The 19,136-nt window shown below is 48.1% G+C and overlaps 1 protein-coding gene across 2 annotated transcripts; it reads right to left on the reverse strand.

Annotated features, from left to right (window-relative positions):
* Nucleotides 1–200: 200 nt before the first annotated feature.
* On the reverse strand, nt 201–19,123 carry LOC106562693 (tetratricopeptide repeat protein 17). 2 transcript variants are annotated; one of them, XM_082957973.1, is made up of 24 exons: nt 18,911–19,123; nt 17,884–17,973; nt 17,413–17,576; nt 16,418–16,529; nt 16,200–16,331; nt 15,884–15,993; nt 15,474–15,621; nt 13,497–13,636; nt 12,647–12,807; nt 11,582–11,841; nt 11,344–11,459; nt 10,533–10,686; nt 10,180–10,251; nt 9,789–10,013; nt 7,428–7,614; nt 6,178–6,327; nt 5,700–5,947; nt 4,949–5,105; nt 4,533–4,653; nt 3,731–3,890; nt 3,164–3,247; nt 2,908–3,027; nt 2,605–2,748; nt 201–2,008 (listed from the first exon to the last, which is right to left on the reverse strand). In XM_082957973.1, the coding sequence occupies exons 1-24, from the start codon at nt 19,076–19,078 to the stop codon at nt 1,877–1,879; spliced, it is 3,555 nt and encodes a 1,184-aa protein (XP_082814099.1). In that variant the 5' UTR covers nt 19,079–19,123; the 3' UTR covers nt 201–1,876. The 2 variants fall into 2 exon arrangements, with proteins under 2 accessions (XP_082814099.1, XP_045545547.1); XM_045689591.2 differs by having other exon boundaries at nt 17,413–17,582.
* Between the last annotated feature and the right edge of the window lie 13 nt (nt 19,124–19,136).

A 19,136-nucleotide genomic window follows, 5' to 3' on the forward strand; every position in this document is an offset into this window, starting at 1 on the left:
TGCAAAGACATCGCCGTCCACCATTTACAGAATTATTTCTCCCCACCGCACGGCTGACTCGGGCATGAGTTTCAGTCTCCCCACCACACCCTTGGGCATGAGTTTGTCTCCCCACCACTACCTCAGTTAAATGCACTCTGAAGCAGACCCCAGAAAACTGAATCCAAAACCCACCTCCAGTCAACTTAAGTCTCAAGGCATCAAAATATCTTGCTTTTTATTTCCCCGAGAGGTCTGAAGTTCGTAAGAAGACAATGGATACATTCAAAAGATGAGCCGATCAACTTATGTGTCCCACTGCCTTAATACTGTACACAACAGTTCAATTTAGAGTTTGAAAAATGGTCAAAAGTGAACCGTTTTTTTTGGCCCTGACAAATAATTACTATAAATAAATGAGCAAACGTAAACACATTACTGTTACTTTTGTTGTTGCTATGCATTAACGTTCCTTTCAGAAAAATACATTTTCATTTATTCATTGTAGGTCCCCACTTAAATAGGAATGATAAAAAAAAAGGGCAAAACAGACAATCTATATTAATTTTTTTAAGCAGCCATAATTGTAAAAGGTTTTGAGTCGGGTCATTCCACGACCCAGTACACCTGCGTTTAGTTAGCAAGTTACAAACCAGCAGCAATTTCTGTCTCTTTACCAAACTATTTCTTAATCATAAGAAATTACTGTGTGATGACAACTGTTCTTCCAATTTAAACCACAAATTAAAATAAATAAAAAAACAGAACCATCTATGGGATTATATCTGTCTTATAAATCAACTACTGCATTGTCCTTCTTGATTGATTCCTAACAAAATAATCTCTTCCCTTCGGTGTGTTTCACCACCTCAGAAAAACGAAACGACTCTCAGCCCTTAAAGAAAAGACAAATCGTAGGGGCCCAGTTGCAACACATAAAATAAAAGCATATTTCCAATACTCCCCTCATCAAGATATCACCTATCTGACTGAATTGGGCAGGTTTCCAGTTATACAATATAGTTTCTTCAGTGAACACCTTGAGGAATGAAGGACAGAGGAAAGGATGTGTATGAATTCATGAAATAAAACAATGTTCTGTCTGCACTTCCTAGTCCAACTCCACTGGATACAGAACAAAGAACAGCAGCCTACTGGCTCTTTATACTGTAGTCTATGGGACAGGGAGGCTGAGTGATGGGACCCTATGCTGGGCTCTATATACTGTAGTCTATGGGACAGGGAGGCTGAGTGATGGGACCCTATGCTGGGCTCTATATACTGTAGTCTATGGGACAGGGAGGCTGAGTGATGGGACCCTATGCTGGGCTCTATATACTGTAGTCTATGGGACAGGGAGGCTGAGTGATGGGACCCTATGCTGGGCTCTATATATTGTAGTCTATGGGACAGGGAGGCTGAGTGATGGGACCCTATGCTGGGCTCTATATACTGTAGTCTATGGGACAGGGAGGCTGAGTGATGGGACCCTATGCTGGGCTCTATATACTGTAGTCTATGGGACAGGGAGGCTGAGTGATGGGACCCTATGCTGGGCTCTATATACTGTAGTCTATGGGACAGGGAGGCTGAGTGATGGGATACATCCCAAAGCTTCCTAATAGAATTGAGAACTTTTCAGGTGGAGGGCTTCTTCAAAAGGTAACGTGTAATTTAGTGAATGTTTAGCGAATGGAAGTGGTTGGTTTTACCCCCTACGACCAAAGTCTGAGGTCACAGCGACTGGAACCCCTGAATTCCTTTGGACATAAATTATATGGCATTGACTTTAAAACCAAAAAATTCAACAACCGCTTTCTTGTGAGTAACTACTGTAAGTTATGTTTTTGTATGTGTGTGTGGTGTGTGTTCCGAGGGCTTCTCCTGTGGAGTCGTCTCAGGGTAGACGGCGGTCCTTCTTGGTTAGCAGGTAACACTGGATGGTTCTCAGGCGGTCCTTGGCAGGGGCAAACTCTGGCTGCAGCTCCAGAGTGGACTCATACCAGCGCATGGCCTTCTCAAACTCCTCCTGGAGACACACACACCAGTGAACAAAGAATAAATACAACTGATCAGTATTTACACAAATCACCACAATTCATACTCATGTCGTCATTTGATACAGCAGCAGCATTAGCAGCAGCAGCATTAGCAGCAGCAGCATTAGCAGCAGCAGCATTAGCAGCAGCAGCATTAGCAGCAGCAGCATTAGCAGCAGCAGCATTAGCAGCAGCAGCATTAGCAGCAGCAGCATTAGCAGCAGCAGCATTAGCAGCAGCAGCATTAGCAGCAGCAGCATTAGCAGCAGCATTAGCAGCAGCATTAGCAGCAGCATTAGCAGCAGCATTAGCAGCAGCATTGGCATTCTTCAACACCCACCTGACACGCAACCAGCATAAGATTCCACACAAACACACACACTTACCAATACCAGCATAAATAACCCGCTTCACAACCACTGACATTTGAAGGGAATTAAGCACCTGAACCAGACCTGAACCAGACCGACCTGAACCAGACCGACCTGAACCAGACCGACCTGAACCAGGCGACAGACCTGAACCAGGCGACTCATGACCAAGCCATGATAACAATGCCGGTCCATTCCCATGGCGGTGGGCTCACCATGGCGATGTAGACGTTGGCGAGGGTGAAGTGGTTGACAACGAAGTGTGGGGCGATCTCCACAGCCATGCGGGCCACGGTCAGGGCGTCCTCCCACAGCCGTGCGTTCTGGAAGATGTTGGCCAGGCTGATCAGAGGTACATCCTGAGAGGGAGGGAGGGAAGGAGAGAGGGAGGGAGAGATACTGAGTTATCACACAGCCCTATAGCACAGGGTCATGTTCAGCAGTTCACACTGTAGAAAAACGTTTTGCAAAGGAAAACAAACGTGTGTTATTATTGGGCAAGTCCCAGTCCGTGTTACCTTCATGTGGTGCGGGGCGTAGTGGAGGGCTTGGCGTAGGCAGTCGATGGCCCTCTTGCCCTGACCTTTCACCCTCCAGTAGAGAGCAGACATGCTGGACAAGACCCACGATGTCTGGTTCTGCTCAGGAGAGAAGAGACTTTCATTTGTCTGCATGATTTTATTGATCTTTATACTGCCGGGAGATGCTGTGATTTGGGGGATACAGGGTTGTAGAATAGCCTGACAGGCAGCTACCACCTCCACAAACACGTACCTTCTCCAAGACCTTGGCGATGCGCGTGCCCACCTGCTCAAAGGACTGAGAAGAGAACTTATCTTTGCCCAGATTCTGTAGAACCTGAATGACAAACGGAAATCCGGTTGAGGCTCACGACAGAACAGTGAAATGATGCAGACAAGTGAGATGAGAGACTCCGTCCCCTCCCCCTCCGAGCCGACACTCACTCGCTCCGTCCCCTCCCCCTCCGAGCCGACTCTCTCCGTCCCCTCCCCCTCCGAGCCGACTCTCTCCGTCCCCTCCCCCTCCGAGCCGACTCTCTCCGTCCCCTCCCCCTCCGAGCCGACTCTCTCCGTCCCCTACTTCTCTGAGCTGACTCTCTCTCCGTCCCCTACCGTCTCCTACCTCTGAGCTGACTCTCTCCGTCCCCTCCCCCTCCGAGCTGACTCTCTCTCCGTCCCCTACCGTCTCCTACCTCTCTGAGCTGACTCTCTCTCCGTCCCCTACCTCCCTGAGCTGACTCTCTCTCCGTCCCCTACCTCTCTGAGCTGACTCTCTCTCCGTCCCCTACCTCTCTGAGCTGACTCTCTCTCCGTCCCCTACCTCTCTGAGCTGACTCTCTCCGGTGTAGTGGATGGCGGCGCGGTTGGCCACGCCAGCCAAGTGGTCCAGGGTGTGCATGCTGGCAGCCAGGTTGGCGTTGCACAACGGCTCCACCGCAGGCTCCTGGAGTGGAGTGGTAAAGTCGATGTGTTCCGTGATGCTGCGGAGGGAGGGTGGAAACGAGAGAACAGCGAGGGAGGGGGGGAAATAACTTTAGACATTTTTCTAATTAAAGTGTGGCTTTGGATGTTAAGAGGATAGTTGAACATTTTGGCTAAATAAATATCTACTTCCCCAGTCAGATGAAGTCATGGTTACCAAGGTTATATGTATGTGTACAGTGTGAAGGAAGTTGAAGGTAGTTTCATGCTAGATGCTACAGTAGACTTCCAGTCACTGGGCTAGTGAGCAATGGCTCCAGATATGACCTTGCTTCATACGGCACACAGAGACATACAAATGGTATCCAAGAGTCCATCTTAACAGTGTAAATATAAAGAGCTTAAATCTCCAACTATCCATTTAAGTCCTAATAAAGTGATTCCCAACTGACTCCAGTGGCAGTCAACATTTGAGTAGTTTATTAGTTAGTAGAATCAGCTGATAGTGCAGGGTTGGAACAATGTGGACTGGGAGGTATTTTCCCCAGGGGAGGGTTGGGAAACCACTGTCACACACACAATATATATATATATAGAGTTATCTATGAGATAGCCAGACAGAGTTCAAAGGGTGAATTTACAACACTGTCCTAACCCCGTACACAGACAGACAGAGGTCAAAGGGGAAGGTTGGTACTGACTCGATGTTCTTGGCAGACACGGCCAGCCAGGTACTGGCCACGGTGGTGAGGTCTACCCTGCGTGTTCTCTGGCACTCCTCTGGCCCTGGCCAGCCCAGACTGGTGTAGTCCCTCCATCGCCCTGCGCGCACACACACACACACACAAATCAGTACCCTAGAGGCACAAACACTTTCTTAGTATGGTTTAATGATGATGACTAAGAGAACTGTCTTTATGGGAGAATCTCAATTGTATTTCCTTGATTCCTCGCATCCTTCTCAGAACCCATTGGATGTTAAAGTCAGAGGTCACTCCCAACTGGCCTTCTTCTCCAATAGGTTTTGAGGAGGCGGCGAGAGGACACGAGGAGTCAAGTAAATACAATTGAGATTCTCCCTGTGAGTTTGTCTGTGAGCATGCAGGCTGTTTATTACCTGAGGGCCCAGGGGACGGGATGGTGGGGCCGCTGATCTCCAGGACAGAGTGGCCTCCAGGGAGCAGTGTCTCCCCCTGCAGGGTGTCCTCAGCACTGCCCCAGCCCTCGGGGCTATCCGCCTTGGGCTTCCTCACACGCTTCACCTGGAACGTGATCTGTGGAGGACCAGGAACACAGAGGGGGGGGGGGGGATGTTGGGCTGGGGCCTGGCTACTGTTTGGACATACATTTTCATACATCATGGTAGTTACTCAGTACCGGACATGTACCACTCAGCCCCCTGTCTCTCTATAGTACATCATGGTAGTTACTCAGTACAGGACATGTACCACTCAGCCCCCTGTCTCTCTATAGTACATCATGGTAGTTACTCAGTACAGGACATGTACCACTCAGCCCCCTGTCTCTCTATAGTACATCATGGTAGTTACTCAGTACAGGACATGTACCACTCAGCCCCCTGTCTCTCTATAGTACATCATGGTAGTTACTCAGTACAGGACATGTACCACTCAGCCCCCTGTCTCTCTATAGTACATCATGGTAGTTACTCAGTACAGGACATGTACCACTCAGCCCCCTGTCTCTCTATAGTACATCATGGTAGTTACTCAGTACAGGACATGTACCACTCAGCCCCCTGTCTCTCTATAGTACATCATGGTAGTTACTCAGTACAGGACATGTACCACTCAGCCCCCTGTCTCTCTATAGTACATCATGGTAGTTACTCAGGACAGGACACCTACCCACTCAGCCCCCTCGTCATCCTCACAGTTCCCGAAGCAGGGCCCTCCTCCGCTCCGGCCTGCTCCCATCACCCGGTCGTTCTTCAGCACGCGGATGCCCCTCAGGTCACCCCGCTTGCCCCCCACATCCAGAGCCCCCTCGAAGGCCCCCATCAGCTCCTCCTTCAGCTGCCACTCCTCCTCATCCCTCTCTCCTCCTCCAGGCTGTTGGCTTGCCTCTCCAGAGCCGTTACTGTCCAGCACCACCTCTGTTACAAACAGAAAGGCAGGGTCCTGTTCATTAGGTACCAAATGGAAGAAAATGGACAGAAACAGGGAGGGTTTAACATGACATTTGTAGGTTTTCCTTTTCAAAAGGTTTTGCTACAGTGCCCTAATGAACAGGACCCAGATGTCTGAGCATCAGTGTGCAGAAGTCCATGAACAGTTCTGTTCATTTGATTTCATACAGTCAGAGTCCAAATCATAAGGGTCTTACTCTCAAACAGGAGGGCTTCCTCCACAGTGGAGACAGGCAGAGCCTGGGCAGCCGCGGCGGTGGGGTCCTCCTGCTGCTTCTGTCTACTGCCAGCCTCCCATTCATCTAGATGTAGAGTCACATCCTCCTCCCCGACACACACAGAACCCTCTGTTGACACACACACTTCAGTCTCCACTAAACTGGCCTGCCAACAATGTGCATGACATACAAGCAACAAATTCAGATAACGCAACTGGACTTCATTGTCCCTTTTGTCATAGTGGAAATGGGTCTTTCTTGTAACCCTGCACCTTTTCACCTCTATATAGAAAGTGTGTGTAGATTCTAAACATGGTGAGAGGGTTGGCGTCTGATTGTCAAATATAGAGTTTTCTAAATGCAGCAGCAGCTGGACTATTTTTAACAGCTTCAATTATTGAGTGGAACATTTCTCCACTTAAAACACTTTCCTCTTTTCTCCGCATTCTAGAGAGAAACAGAGAGAAAGACAGAGAAAGCGAGAGAGAGAAAGACAGAAAGCGAGAGAAAGAGAGACACAGAAAGCGAGAGAGAGAAAGAGAAAGAAACAGAGAGAGACACAGAGAGAGAGAGAGCGAGACACAGAAAGAGAGAGAGCGAGACACAGAAAGAGAGAGAGCGAGACACAGAAAGAGAGAGAGCGAGACACAGAAAGAGAGAGAGCGAGACACAGAAAGAGACACAGAAAGAGACACAGAAAGAGAGAGAGACACAGAAAGAGAGAGAGACACAGAAAGAGAGCGAGACACAGAAAGAGAGAGAGCGAGACACAGAAAGAGAGAGAGCGAGACACAGAAAGAGAGAGAGCGAGACACAGAAAGAGAGAGAGCGAGACACAGAAAGACAGAGCAAGAGAGGCAGAGCAAGAGAGGCAGAGCAAGAGAGGCAGAGCAAGAGAGGGAGACACACAGAGAGAGAGAGAGAGAGAGAGAGAGACAGTGTGCGAGAGTGTGAGAGACAGCGAACATCAGAGGGTGGATTGCAGATAGATTCCAGGTCTATCTCCAATAATACAGCTGATCAATATTAAAGCCTTTAGACAAGATAGTCAGACAGAGGTCAAAGTTTGTATTTACAACACTGTCACCCCTTACACAAGACAGAGGTCAAAAGGGGAAGGCTGGTACTGACTATAAAATAAGCCAAGTACCACTTATCCCAGGCCTCCCAAATTAATTTCCACAACAATGGACAATAAAGTATGGCATGAGAGGAACTGGGGCACTCACGCGGACATGGCGAGCGCTGCAGGTTGTATAGGAAGGGGTAGAACTGCAGGCATCGCAGAAGGGGCAGGCTGGCACGGCACTGGGCACAACTGGCAGAGAGAGCCAGGGTGTGGCGGAACAGGTCCAGGGCGCCCGTCACGTTGCCCTGGGCCAGATTCACGCTCACCAGGCTCAGGAGTGTGTGGGGCTGCCAGGGGACCAGAGGAAAGAATGGACATCCTTACGTAACATCTCATTAGGACCATACTGTGGACATCCTTACGTAACATCTCATTAGGACCATACTGTGGATATCCTTACGTAACATCTCATTAGGACCATACTGTGGATATCCTTACGTAACATCTCATTAGGACCATACTGTGGACATCCTTACGTAACATCTCATTAGGACCATACTGTGGACATCCTTACGTAACATCTCATTAGGACCATACTGTGGATATCCTTACGTAACATCTCATTAGGACCATACTGTGGATATCCTTACGTAACATCTCATTAGGACCATACTGTGGACATCCTTACGTAACATCTCATTAGGACCATACTGTGGATATCCTTACATAACATCCCATTAGGACCATACTGTGGACATCCTTACATAACATCCCATTAGGACCATACTGTGGACATCCTTATATAACATCCCATTAGGACCATACTGTGGACATCCTTATATAACATCCCATTAGGACCATACTGTGGACAACTTCTAAAGGTGCTGTATCACACATTAAAACGTGTTTAATTGAACCTTTATTTAACTAGGCAAGTCAATTAAGAACAAATTCTTATTTACAATGACGGCCTACCCCGGACGACGCTGGGCCAATTGTGCGCCACCCTATGTGACTCCCAATTACGGCCGGATGTGATACAGCCTGGATTCGATCCAGGGACTGTAGTGATGCCTCTTGCACCGAGACGCAGTGCCTTAGACCACTGCGCCACTTGGGATATATGTCATGCAAGAACAGGCATATGAATGTAAGAAAACAAGTGTGTGTGTGTGTGTGTACACCTCAGAGGTGTTGAGAACCAAGGTGTCCTCCAGCAGTGTGTGTGTGTGTGTGTACAGCTCGGAGGTGTTGAGAACCAAGGTGTCCTCCAGCAGTGTGTGTGTGTGTGTGTGTACACCTCAGAGGTGTTGAGAACCAAGGTGTCCTCCAGCAGTGTGTGTGTGTGTGTGTGTACAGCTCGGAGGTGTTGAGAACCAAGGTGTCCTCCAGCAGTGTGTGTGTGTGTGTGTGTACAGCTCGGAGGTGTTGAGAACCAAGGTGTCCTCCAGCAGTGTGTGTGTGTGTGTGTGTACAGCTCGGAGGTGTTGAGAACCAAGGTGTCCTCCAGCAGTGTGTGTGTGTGTGTGTGTGTACAGCTCGGAGGTGTTGAGAACCAAGGTGTCCTCCAGCAGTGTGTGTGTGTGTGTGTGTACAGCTCGGAGGTGTTGAGAACCAAGGTGTCCTCCAGCAGTGTGTGTGTGTGTGTGTGTGTACAGCTCGGAGGTGTTGAGAACCAAGGTGTCCTCCAGCAGTGTGTGTGTGTGTGTGTGTACAGCTCGGAGGTGTTGAGAACCAAGGTGTCCTCCAGCAGTGTGTGTGTGTGTGTGTACAGCTCGGAGGTGTTGAGAACCAAGGTGTCCTCCAGCAGTGTGTGTGTGTGTGTGTGTACAGCTCAGAGGTGTTGAGAACCAAGGTGTCCTCCAGCAGTGTGTGTGTGTGTGTGTGTGTGTACAGCTCGGAGGTGTTGAGAACCAAGGTGTCCTCCAGCAGTGTGTGTGTGTGTGTGTGTGTACAGCTCGGAGGTGTTGAGAACCAAGGTGTCCTCCAGCAGTGTGTGTGTGTGTGTGTGTACAGCTCGGAGGTGTTGAGAACCAAGGTGTCCTCCAGCAGTGTGTGTGTGTGTGTGTGTGTACAGCTCGGAGGTGTTGAGAACCAAGGTGTCCTCCAGCAGTGTGTGTGTGTGTGTGTACACCTCAGAGGTGTTGAGAACCAAGGTGTCCTCCAGCAGTGTGTCATTTGATTGTTACGTGGAGCAGACCACTGCTGAAATACCAGTCCATCGTATCCTGTTCCAACAGCCTCAGATACAGCTGCAAGCTGTTAGTAGCCCTGATATTTGGCAGTCTCAGCCAGGTACAACATTTTACAGTGTGTGGCCTGCAGGCCTGCCTAAGACTAGAGCAAAGCAGAGGGCTAGGAACCGCTCTGTCAGCTGTTAGGGGTCGCCTGGCTGTTTGGAGAACAAGGTGCTTTCTGTAGACTTAAGTGTCCACGCATACAAAGACCTTTGAAATGTTTCAATAATTCTTGAATGTAATGTGATTTGTGGATTCAAATAAAGTAGTTAAAATGTGTGTACCTCAGAGGCGTTGAGTGCCAGGGCGTCCTCCAGCAGGGTGTGTGCGTGGACGCTGAGGCCGTGGCGCAGAAGCAGATTGGCAGCGTTGACGAGGGGCAGGTGGCGCTGGGTGGGCGGAGCCGAGGCCAGGGAGTGGCGCAGACACTGCAGCGAGCTGGTACCGTTACCCTTCGCCCGCCAGAACAAAGCCGCCTCGTTCTGGAGCAACCAGCCAGGGGCGCTAGCCTGGAGGAGAGGAGGATGTACACTGTCTGTAGACAAATCCTTTTCTATTACAACTGTGGATGGCTGTTTATTTTGACAGAACAGTCCAAAGCCATCGCATTTCTCAGGACAGTAGTGGAGTATATTTCTGATATGAAAGGATGTTTCTCTGTTCTACGGCACTCACCTTCTTCATGGCCTGGGCTATGCTGGCACCAGCCTGCTCCAAACTCCAGCCTCTGCTGCGAGACAGCAGTACCTGCACCCCCCCCCCCCACACACACACACACACACACACACACACACACACACACACACACACACGATCAGCACAGTGACACACTTCAACCCTGCTCCAGTGGGGCTGCTCTGTGGCTGACTCAGTGGTGCTCCCAGTGGTGAAGATGGGTACTGTGACAGAAAACACATTTCTGTTGTCTCTGTATAATGGATTAATAAAGATGGTATTGTATTGAATCCAAAGCCCAGTCTCAAAAATATGTTGATGTTACAGACCACCTATCCAATACACACACTAACCTGGGTTGCGTGGGGGTCTGGCAGCTCCTTGTCCTCCAAGGGCCAGCCCACAGAGGCAGGCAGGTCAGCTGGAGGGGGCTGGAGCACAGGGCCACAGTCTGGGGAAGCCAGGGAGGAGGGAGGGGGTCCGGTACCGTATAGCACAGTCTGGAGGCTGAACACACATCAATGAGGTCAGCAAATACATGAATGTCATATCATACATCACATGTTACACAAACCATGCTGAGGAAGAGGCTCTACGAGTCAACACAATCCACCAGCACACACACGGCTTCAAGATACAACACACACCATGTTAGAGACAGGTACAAAAAAGTAGCATACACAAACAACCTGGCACACACACAAACCCGGGGCCTAACGCGCTAACCCGGGGCCCTGTGCCTAACGCGCTAACCCGGGGCCCTGTGTCTAACGCGCTAACCCGGGGCCCTGTGCCTAACGCGCTAACCCGGGGCCCTGTGCCTAACGCGCTAACCCGGGGCCCTGTGCCTAACGCGCTAACCCGGGGCCTAACGCGCTAACCCGGGGCCTAACGCGCTAACCCGGGGCCTAACGCGCTAACCCGGGGCCCTGTGCCTAACGCGCTAACCCGGGGCCCTGTGCCTAACGCGCTAACCCGGGGCCCTGTGCCTAACGCGCTAACCCGGGGCCCTGTGCCTAACGCGCTAACCCGGGGCCCTGTGTCTAACGCGCTAACCCGGGGCCCTGTGTCTAACGCGCTAACCCGGGGCCCTGTGTCTAACACGCTAACCCGGGGCCCTGTGTCTAACACACTAACCCGGGGCCCTGTGTCTAACACACTAACCTGGGGCCCTGTGTCTCAGGTGGGAGGTAGAAGGTGGGTAGTAGGTGGGCGGGGGGGATGACAGGAAACTCATCAGCACAGTCTGCCCTCCGAGGCCACAGCAGCCTCTGAATGTCCTACAGACAAAACACACGCAGTCAGCTCCACAGAACCTTTAGATTGTCCTGCCAACACAGCACAAAGCCCACTATCCACACACACTGATAAATCCTGCCAAACACACACAGTCTGAACTCACGTCGGTGGGGGAGGCCTGGTGGCCCCAGAGGGCTGCAGGCTCAGGGTCTCCGGACACAGAGGGGTGGAGGTGTGGGCTGGTGGTCTGGTTGGTGCTAGGCTCCGACACCAGAGCAACGCTGCCCGCCACAGAGACCTCCTCTCCAAACTGGATGTAGTGGACGTGCTCAAACAGGTCGCCACGGTGATAACGCACCGGCAGGTCCAAGGGGCAGAAGAGGCTGCTCTGTTGCTGGCCTAGATGACACATCTGGTGGTTGCCTGAACAAAACACCTAATTATTGGTGTACTATTTTCTGTTTACCAAGGTGAATGGACAGAATTAACTGACCATCTCTAAATGGACATAATAATTTATATAAAACTCAAATCCAATCGTATTGTCACATACACATGGTTAACAGATGCTATTGCGAGTGTAGCGAAATGTTTGAGGTTCTAGTTCCGGCAGTTCAGTAATATCTAACAAGTAATCTAACAATTCCCCAACAACTGCTTTATACACACAATCTAAAGGGGTGAATGAGAATATGTACATATAAGGATGGATGACCGCTCATCCATATACACTGTGTGTATGTATGTGTGTGTGTGTGTGTGTGTATGTATGCATCTGTGAGTGTGTATTGCGCATGAGTGTGTGTGTATTGCTCTTGTGTGTATTACATGTCTGTGTGTGTGTATTGCATGCAAGTGTGTAATGCGTGTGAGTATTGCGTGCGAGTGTGTATTGCGTGTGAGTGTGTGTATTGCATGCGTGTGTGTGTGTGTGTGTGTATTGCGTGTGAGTGTGTGTGTGTATTGCGTGTGAGTGTGTGTGTGTGTATTGCATGCGAGTGTGAGTGTGTGTGTATTGCGTGTGAGTGTGTGTGTATTGCGTGTGAGTGTGTGTATTGCATGCGAGTGTGTGTATTGCATGCGAGTGTGTGTATTTCATGCGAGTGTGTGTATTGCATGCGAGTGTGTGTATTGCATGCGAGTGTGTGTGTGTGTGTATTGCATGCGAGTGTGTATTGCGTGTGAGTGTGTGTGTGTATTGCGTACGAGTGTGTGTATAGCATCTCACCCAGCTGTGCCTCCTTGGCCATCTGGGTCTCGTGGATGATGTTGCGGAGGATCTGCTCTTCCTGCAGCAGCTTGTATTTGTCCAGGGCCTCCTGCTGACGCAGGTAGTGGTCATGCTGTTTCTGGTATTCCTTCAGCTCGTTCAGCGTGCGCTGCAGAGACCTGGGGGTGTGGCAGATCACATATAGCTATCCCTAGGCCTACTGACAGGTCACGTGCTGTTATACACCGAGTGTACAAAACATTAACAACACCTTCCTAATATTGAGTGGCCCCTGTTGCCCTCAGAACAGCCTCAATTCGTCGGGGCATGGACTCTACAAGGTGTCAAGCGTTCCACAGGGATGCTGGCCCATGTTGAATCCAATGCTTCCCACAGTTGTGTCAAGTTGGCTGGATGTCCTTTGGGTGGTGGACCATTCTGTATACACACAGGAAACTGTTGGGATGTGAAAAACCCAGCAGCATTGCAGTTCTTAACACAAAGGCACTTCAATCTTTTGTCTTTACCCTCAATGGCACACATACACAATCCATGTCTGAATTGTCACAAGGCTTAAAAATCCTTCTTTTAACCTGTCTCCTCTCCTTCATCTGCACTGATTGAAACTGATTTAACAAGTGACATCAATAAGGGATCATAGCTTTCACCTGGATTCCCCTGGTCAGTCTGTCATGGAAAGAGCAGGTGTTCATAATGTTTTGTCAACTCAGCATTGTAACCTGTGCCATATAAAGAGGAAGTCTGTGTCCACAACAATACTTCCCTTCCCATTAAATCCCCTTCAAAATGGTCACTCATTCTCTATTTACCTAACTGTGCCCTGAGCAGTGAGGCACTGTGCCTTTACCTGTGTTGGGCCTCCAGGCGCTGCTCCAGTTTCTGCTGACAGAGGACGGCGTGCTTCCTCCTCAGGGCCTGCTCAAAGCCCGGCTGGGCCTGGAGAGCCTGCTCATAGCACAGCACTGAGTGGTTATACTCCCCCAGCATCTACACACAAAGAGGATAGAGGACAGGAGGAAGAGGGGGAGAGAGAGGTAAAGGTAGAGAGGTGTGTAGAGGTGTGTAGAGGTGTGTAGAGGTGTGTAGAGGTGTGTAGAGGTGTGTAGAGGTGTGTAGAGGTGTGTAGAGGTGTGTAGAGGTGTGTAGAGGTACAGACAGACAGACAGACAGACAGACAGACAGACAGACAGACAGACAGACAGACAGACAGACAGACAGACAGACAGACAGACAGACAGACAGACAGACAGACAGACAGACAGACAGACAGACAGACAGACAGACAGACAGACAGACAGACAGACAGACAGACAGACAGACAGACAGACAGACAGACATAAATAAATAATATATTAGAGATGATTCACTCGTCTAGTATAAACGGAGAGAGAACTGAAGATCAGGGCTGGTAACATTGACAATAAATCAGCAGGAATACACTTCCTGTGCACCTGGAGAAAGCCATGCCAACAAGCATTGCAGTAACATCCAAATCCAAATCCACTGCATAACTGTTGGATAAATTATTGCTATACTCCAATTTTGTAAAAAGTCCTAGTGTCAGTGTATCATCCCAGTGTCAGTGTATCATCCCAGTGTATCAGCCTCCTGTCAGTGTATCATCCTAGTGTATCAGCCTCCTGTCAGTGTATCATCCTAGTGTATCAGCCTCCTGTCAGTGTATCATCCTAGTGTATCAGCCTCCTGTCAGTGTATCATCCTAGTGTATCAGCCTACTGTCTGTATCATCCCAGTGTATCAGCCTACTGTCAGTGTATCATCCTAGTGTATCAGCCTCCTGTCAGTGTATCAGCCTACTGTCTGTATCATCCCAGTGTATCAGCCTACTGTCAGTGTATCATCCTAGTGTATCATCTTACTGTCAGTGTATCATTCTACTGTCAGAGTATCATCCTACTGTCAGAGTATCATCCTAGTGTATCAGCCTCCTGTCAGTGTATCATCCTAGTGTATCAGCCTAGTGTCAGTGTATCATCCTAGTGTCAGTGTATCATCCTACTGTCAGTGTATCATTCTCGTGTATCATTCTCGTGTATCATCCTACTGTCAGTGTATCATTCTCGTGTATCATCCTACCGTCAGTGTATCATCCCACTGTCAGTGTATCATTCTAGTGTATCATCCTACTGTCAGTGTATCATTCTCGTGTATCATCCTACTGTCAGTGTATCATCCCACTGTCAGTGTATCATTCTAGTGTATCATCCTACTGTCAGTGTATCATTCTACTGTCAGTGTATCATTCTCGTGTATCATCCTACCGTCAGTGTATCATCCTACTGTCAGTGTATCATCCTACTGTCAGTGTATCATCCTACTGTCAGTGTCGATGTAGTGAAAACAGTAAAAGCAGACAGTATGTGAACATAAACCAACACAACTCTACGTCAACGTCCCTCCAGAAATGTTAAAACGTAGTGGAAACAAATGTTGCAGAACCACGTGTTCTATTTAACGGCTCCATTTGGTTTAAAATCACCTAATGCCGGCTTTCTTTGTCGTCATTAGACATCCCTAAAAACTGACTTCGGTGTTCCTCAAGGGTCAGTGCTTGGACCCCTGCTGTTCTCTTGATAGATGCTAGTACCGTTTCACTTCACATGATGTAGAATGGTGCCTCAATGGGAATGATAGAGCTGCAATTGTTGATGAAACCAGATGATGATGTCGTACAGCTAGATGTCTGTGGTTGTCTGTCTTGTGTGTATTCCATCAGGAACCAACTTGGAAACAAGTGGAATCTCTTTAACGTGTTATCTCCTGGGTTGTATTCAGTGCATCTACTAATGGTGCTGTAACTCACTGCGTAGATGTTGCCCAGGGTGTAGTGGCTGGTGAGAAGGTCAGAGGTCAAATCCAGGGCAGCGTGAGCCACGATGGCAGCGTCAGCAGAGAAGTGGGCCCGGTGCAGGATGTTGGCCATGTTCACCAGGGCCAGGTCCTTGTGCTGCCTGGATACACAACAGACAAGGAGAATGGGACTTAAAACTCTTACATGATCCACTGTTTGAATGTTGAATAACCATAGCTGGGATGTGTTCATTGGGCACCAAAGGGCAGACAACATACTGAAACATTATGGAATACTAGGACTTGTCCAATAAGAAAGGCTCATTTAGTTTTCCATTGCAAAGTGCTTTACATCATGTGTCCTAATGAACATGACCCTGATGCCTGAAACTGAAGACGGGCTGAGTTTTCCTTTGTTTGTACCTGGGTGAGAAGTGCAGGGCCCGGACCACACAGTCCACCGCCCGCCTGGGCTCATTCTTTATCCTCCAGTAGAACGACGCCAGGTTATACAGCACCCAGGATGAGGAGTTCTGGACAACACAACAAACAGGTCATCAGAAGGGAACTGTATGAAAGTCAAACCAGAACACTATTAAAACAGTGACTGTCCATTTATAAAAATGAACAAATCAGTGCATCAAAGTTAAAAGTAATCCCATGCGGCTATATGTAAACCAATAGAAACAGACCAGACAGTGTTGGTGAGGGTGAAGAGTGGCGATAGAGTGCAACGTACCCTCAGCAGGCCCTGCTGGATGCCATGGCCCACCTCGTCAATGCTGCGGCCCAGTTTCTGGGACAGAGAGCCAAAAATGGGGTCCTCTTTAGAGAGCAGAGGAGATGTGAGGTTCACCTGTTCCTGCACACCCTGGAAAACATAGACATATATGGCACAGATCCAGACATGTATGTGCATCGCATTAACAAGCAGGTTTGCTTTCCCCTTCAACTCACCCGGAGATGCTGGAAACTGTGGATACTATATGGGAGCTCAAATACTCTGGCACAGTCAGGCTTCTCCAGATCCGGGGGTAGAGGGGACCTAAAATCTACGTAATCCTCAGGGCTGAAAGAAACATCCATAGTCAAGGTCCAGGGAGCATTAGTGTAGTGTCCACCAGAAGAGGGGGAACAAGAGGAGAAAAGGTAACCAGTTGTTGACTTGTATCATGTGGCTGTTTAAAATGCCTGGTGATGTAGGACATGCTGATCTAGATTTGAAAGACAAGCCATGATGGTTTATTCTATCAGAAATTTTTGTTGATTTCTCGACACCAGGATGTCATCAAGAATACTTGTCCTCTTGTAAACTCCCTACGTTCTCCCTGTTCGAATATCACTTTGTGTGTTCTAATAATGATGACTACTGACAGTATGTAAATACTTCGATTGTTTATTTATGGGCGGCAGATAGCCTAGTGGTTAGAGCGTTGGGCCAGTAACCAGCAGGTAGCCTAGTGGTTAGAGCGTTGGGCCAGTAACCGAAAGGTTGCTAGATTGAATCCCCGAGCTGACAAGGTAAAAATCTGTTGTTCTGCCCCTGAACAAGGCAGTTAGCCTAGGAACAGTGGGTTGTCATTGTAAATAAGAATTTGTTCTTAACTGACTTGCCTAGTTAAATAAATGTTAAATTAAAACAAATATATTTGTTTGTATAAAAGTTGATCTTGTTTTGTGCTGTAGTGTCATGACCTCTAACATATGTGACGTGATCATCCAATGCGTGTATATTGTATGTTGTTGAAAATCACCCAGAAAAATGACTCATGTCATCGGTCAATGTCAATGATAAGATGAAGCCGTTTTGGAGCGCAACCAATGGATTGGTTACACGGCCCGGATGACATATGTCAACATCCCTTATCACTGCTTCCCCTTGATAATGAGTTATGTGAGGGCACATTAGTAACAACCAAATGATTGGTCAAGAGTGCACAGCCTGGGCTTACCTGATGTCTTTACTCTCCAGGGAGATGTAGGTACCATCGTAGAGATCCAAGTCTCCCAGGGGTACTTTAGCCGTGACACAGTCGGCATCCTCTTTATAGTGCCTCTGCTCCAAGCCAGTGTCCCTGTCCTCATTCTCCTCAATGTGAATCTTCTGAGCGACAAGCTGCTTCTGCACGAAGCAGGGGTCAGAGACATGAGATTCAGACCTTTCAGTGTGGCTTGATTTGGAAGCAATGCTATATCTCACTGGGAAATAAAGAAAGGAAGACAGGTTTCCCCATCTGATGTGGTCCAATATATTCTTCAATAATCAATGAGTATTAAATGACTATTGAACAGCTGTGAATATTGAAGATAGCACAGCAGTATAGATGTTTAACACTGTGGGCCTTGGACTAACATTCTAAAACCAGGAAGTAGAGCAATAGGCTATGAGCACAGTGAGGTAGTCATTAAAATATCATCATCACCTCTAACTTCTTCAGGTAGTTGACACGGGTCTCCTGTCGCATGAAGATGACAAGGTCATGTGGATGTTTAAGATTCAAAGGAGAGTCAACCTGCAAAAAAACTGAAAATGTTAGTCTTAAAATAAACAGTGACAGTACTTGTTTTCACTCTATGACTCGACCCCAAAGACATCTTTGAGTCCGCTGACCACAGTACACGTAAAGTGAGACAACACCAAAACAGAATTGAGGCAGAGGAACCTGGCTGATTTGACACAGTAATTACTAGTAGTAGCAGCTAGGTAATCTTTGGTTTTTCCCAATCCATCCGTTTTAGATAGTTTGGCCACAGCTAAATAGAATGTCAATGGCTAAATAGTCCGAACATTTAATGCCCTTCTAAACGTCACTTGTAAGTGGATACTTTAGTTGTATATAGCTACAAAGGTTACATCAAATATTATTTTATCTAAACCCCTTTTATTTATGGGCTTACATCAAGCCCGAAGCACAATTTTACATTAAATTCACCTAGCTTCGATGCGACCAAGAGAGTTTTGACATTGTGCCGGTTGTCAAAACTCTTGGTTGTATCGGAACTACTAGTTAGCTGGATGTGCCGACTGAGTCTGTCAGCTCTGTTGTGCCCATTATCTTTGAGCCCAGTAACTAATTAGCTAACTTGCCAACCTACTACCTACCAATCACCTATCACTAGTTTGCTTCATTTCAGTTTTTCTAGGATGATTGGATGCCCTAATTAATTAGTTAATGAACTGGCTTACCCAGATACCCCGTTCTCTAACTAGCTAACGTTATCCATCTAGGGGGTCAGCATTGCTACATTACTGTGCTAGCAAAAGTCCCAGAGAGGAACTTTAGTAGTTTTAATTGGCAATCGATGGTTGACAAGCTAGTATGAGCCTGTAGCCGTGTTAGCAAATGTTAGCAACAGCAAAGTAAAGTCAAGATACTTGTTCTACCTATATGTGATAAAATCGTTAGCTAGCTAGCAACATACGGTTATAAACACGGGCCGTTAACGTACTTGCTGTTGAATTTTTCCATCTTCAGTGACGACCCAGTGGGTGGTAGCTCCTCCAGGTTCGGCCAATATTATACATAGTAGGATAAAAACCTTCCCTTGAAAAGACACTTTTCGCGAAACGTTTACATAGGGCAGAGACCCAGAACTGATTTTCCTGAGGTCCGCCATTTTTCTGTCTTCTTTACAGATGTGTTGTGGCAGAAGAAGAAGAAGCCGATAAGTTAAC

Source organism: Salmo salar, chromosome 11, assembly GCF_965601325.2.
Source record: "Salmo salar chromosome 11, fSalSal1, whole genome shotgun sequence".
In the NCBI taxonomy this organism is placed as follows: Eukaryota; Metazoa; Chordata; class Actinopteri; order Salmoniformes; family Salmonidae; genus Salmo; species Salmo salar.

What these genes read in the sequence shown, in the direction of transcription:
- LOC106562693 (XM_045689591.2), bottom strand. Translation starts at nt 19,078, where the DNA reads ATGGCGGACCTCAGGAAAATCAGTTCTGGGTCTCTGCCCTATGTAAAC. An exon ending in GCAGCGCTCGCCATGTCCGC is followed by an intron (nt 6,328 to 7,427) that starts GTGAGTGCCCCA and finishes GTGTGTCAACAG; the next exon opens with AGGGTTCTGTGTGTGTCGGG. An exon ending in GGAAGCCCTCCTGTTTGAGA is followed by an intron (nt 5,948 to 6,177) that starts GTAAGACCCTTA and finishes TGTTTGTAACAG; the next exon opens with AGGTGGTGCTGGACAGTAAC.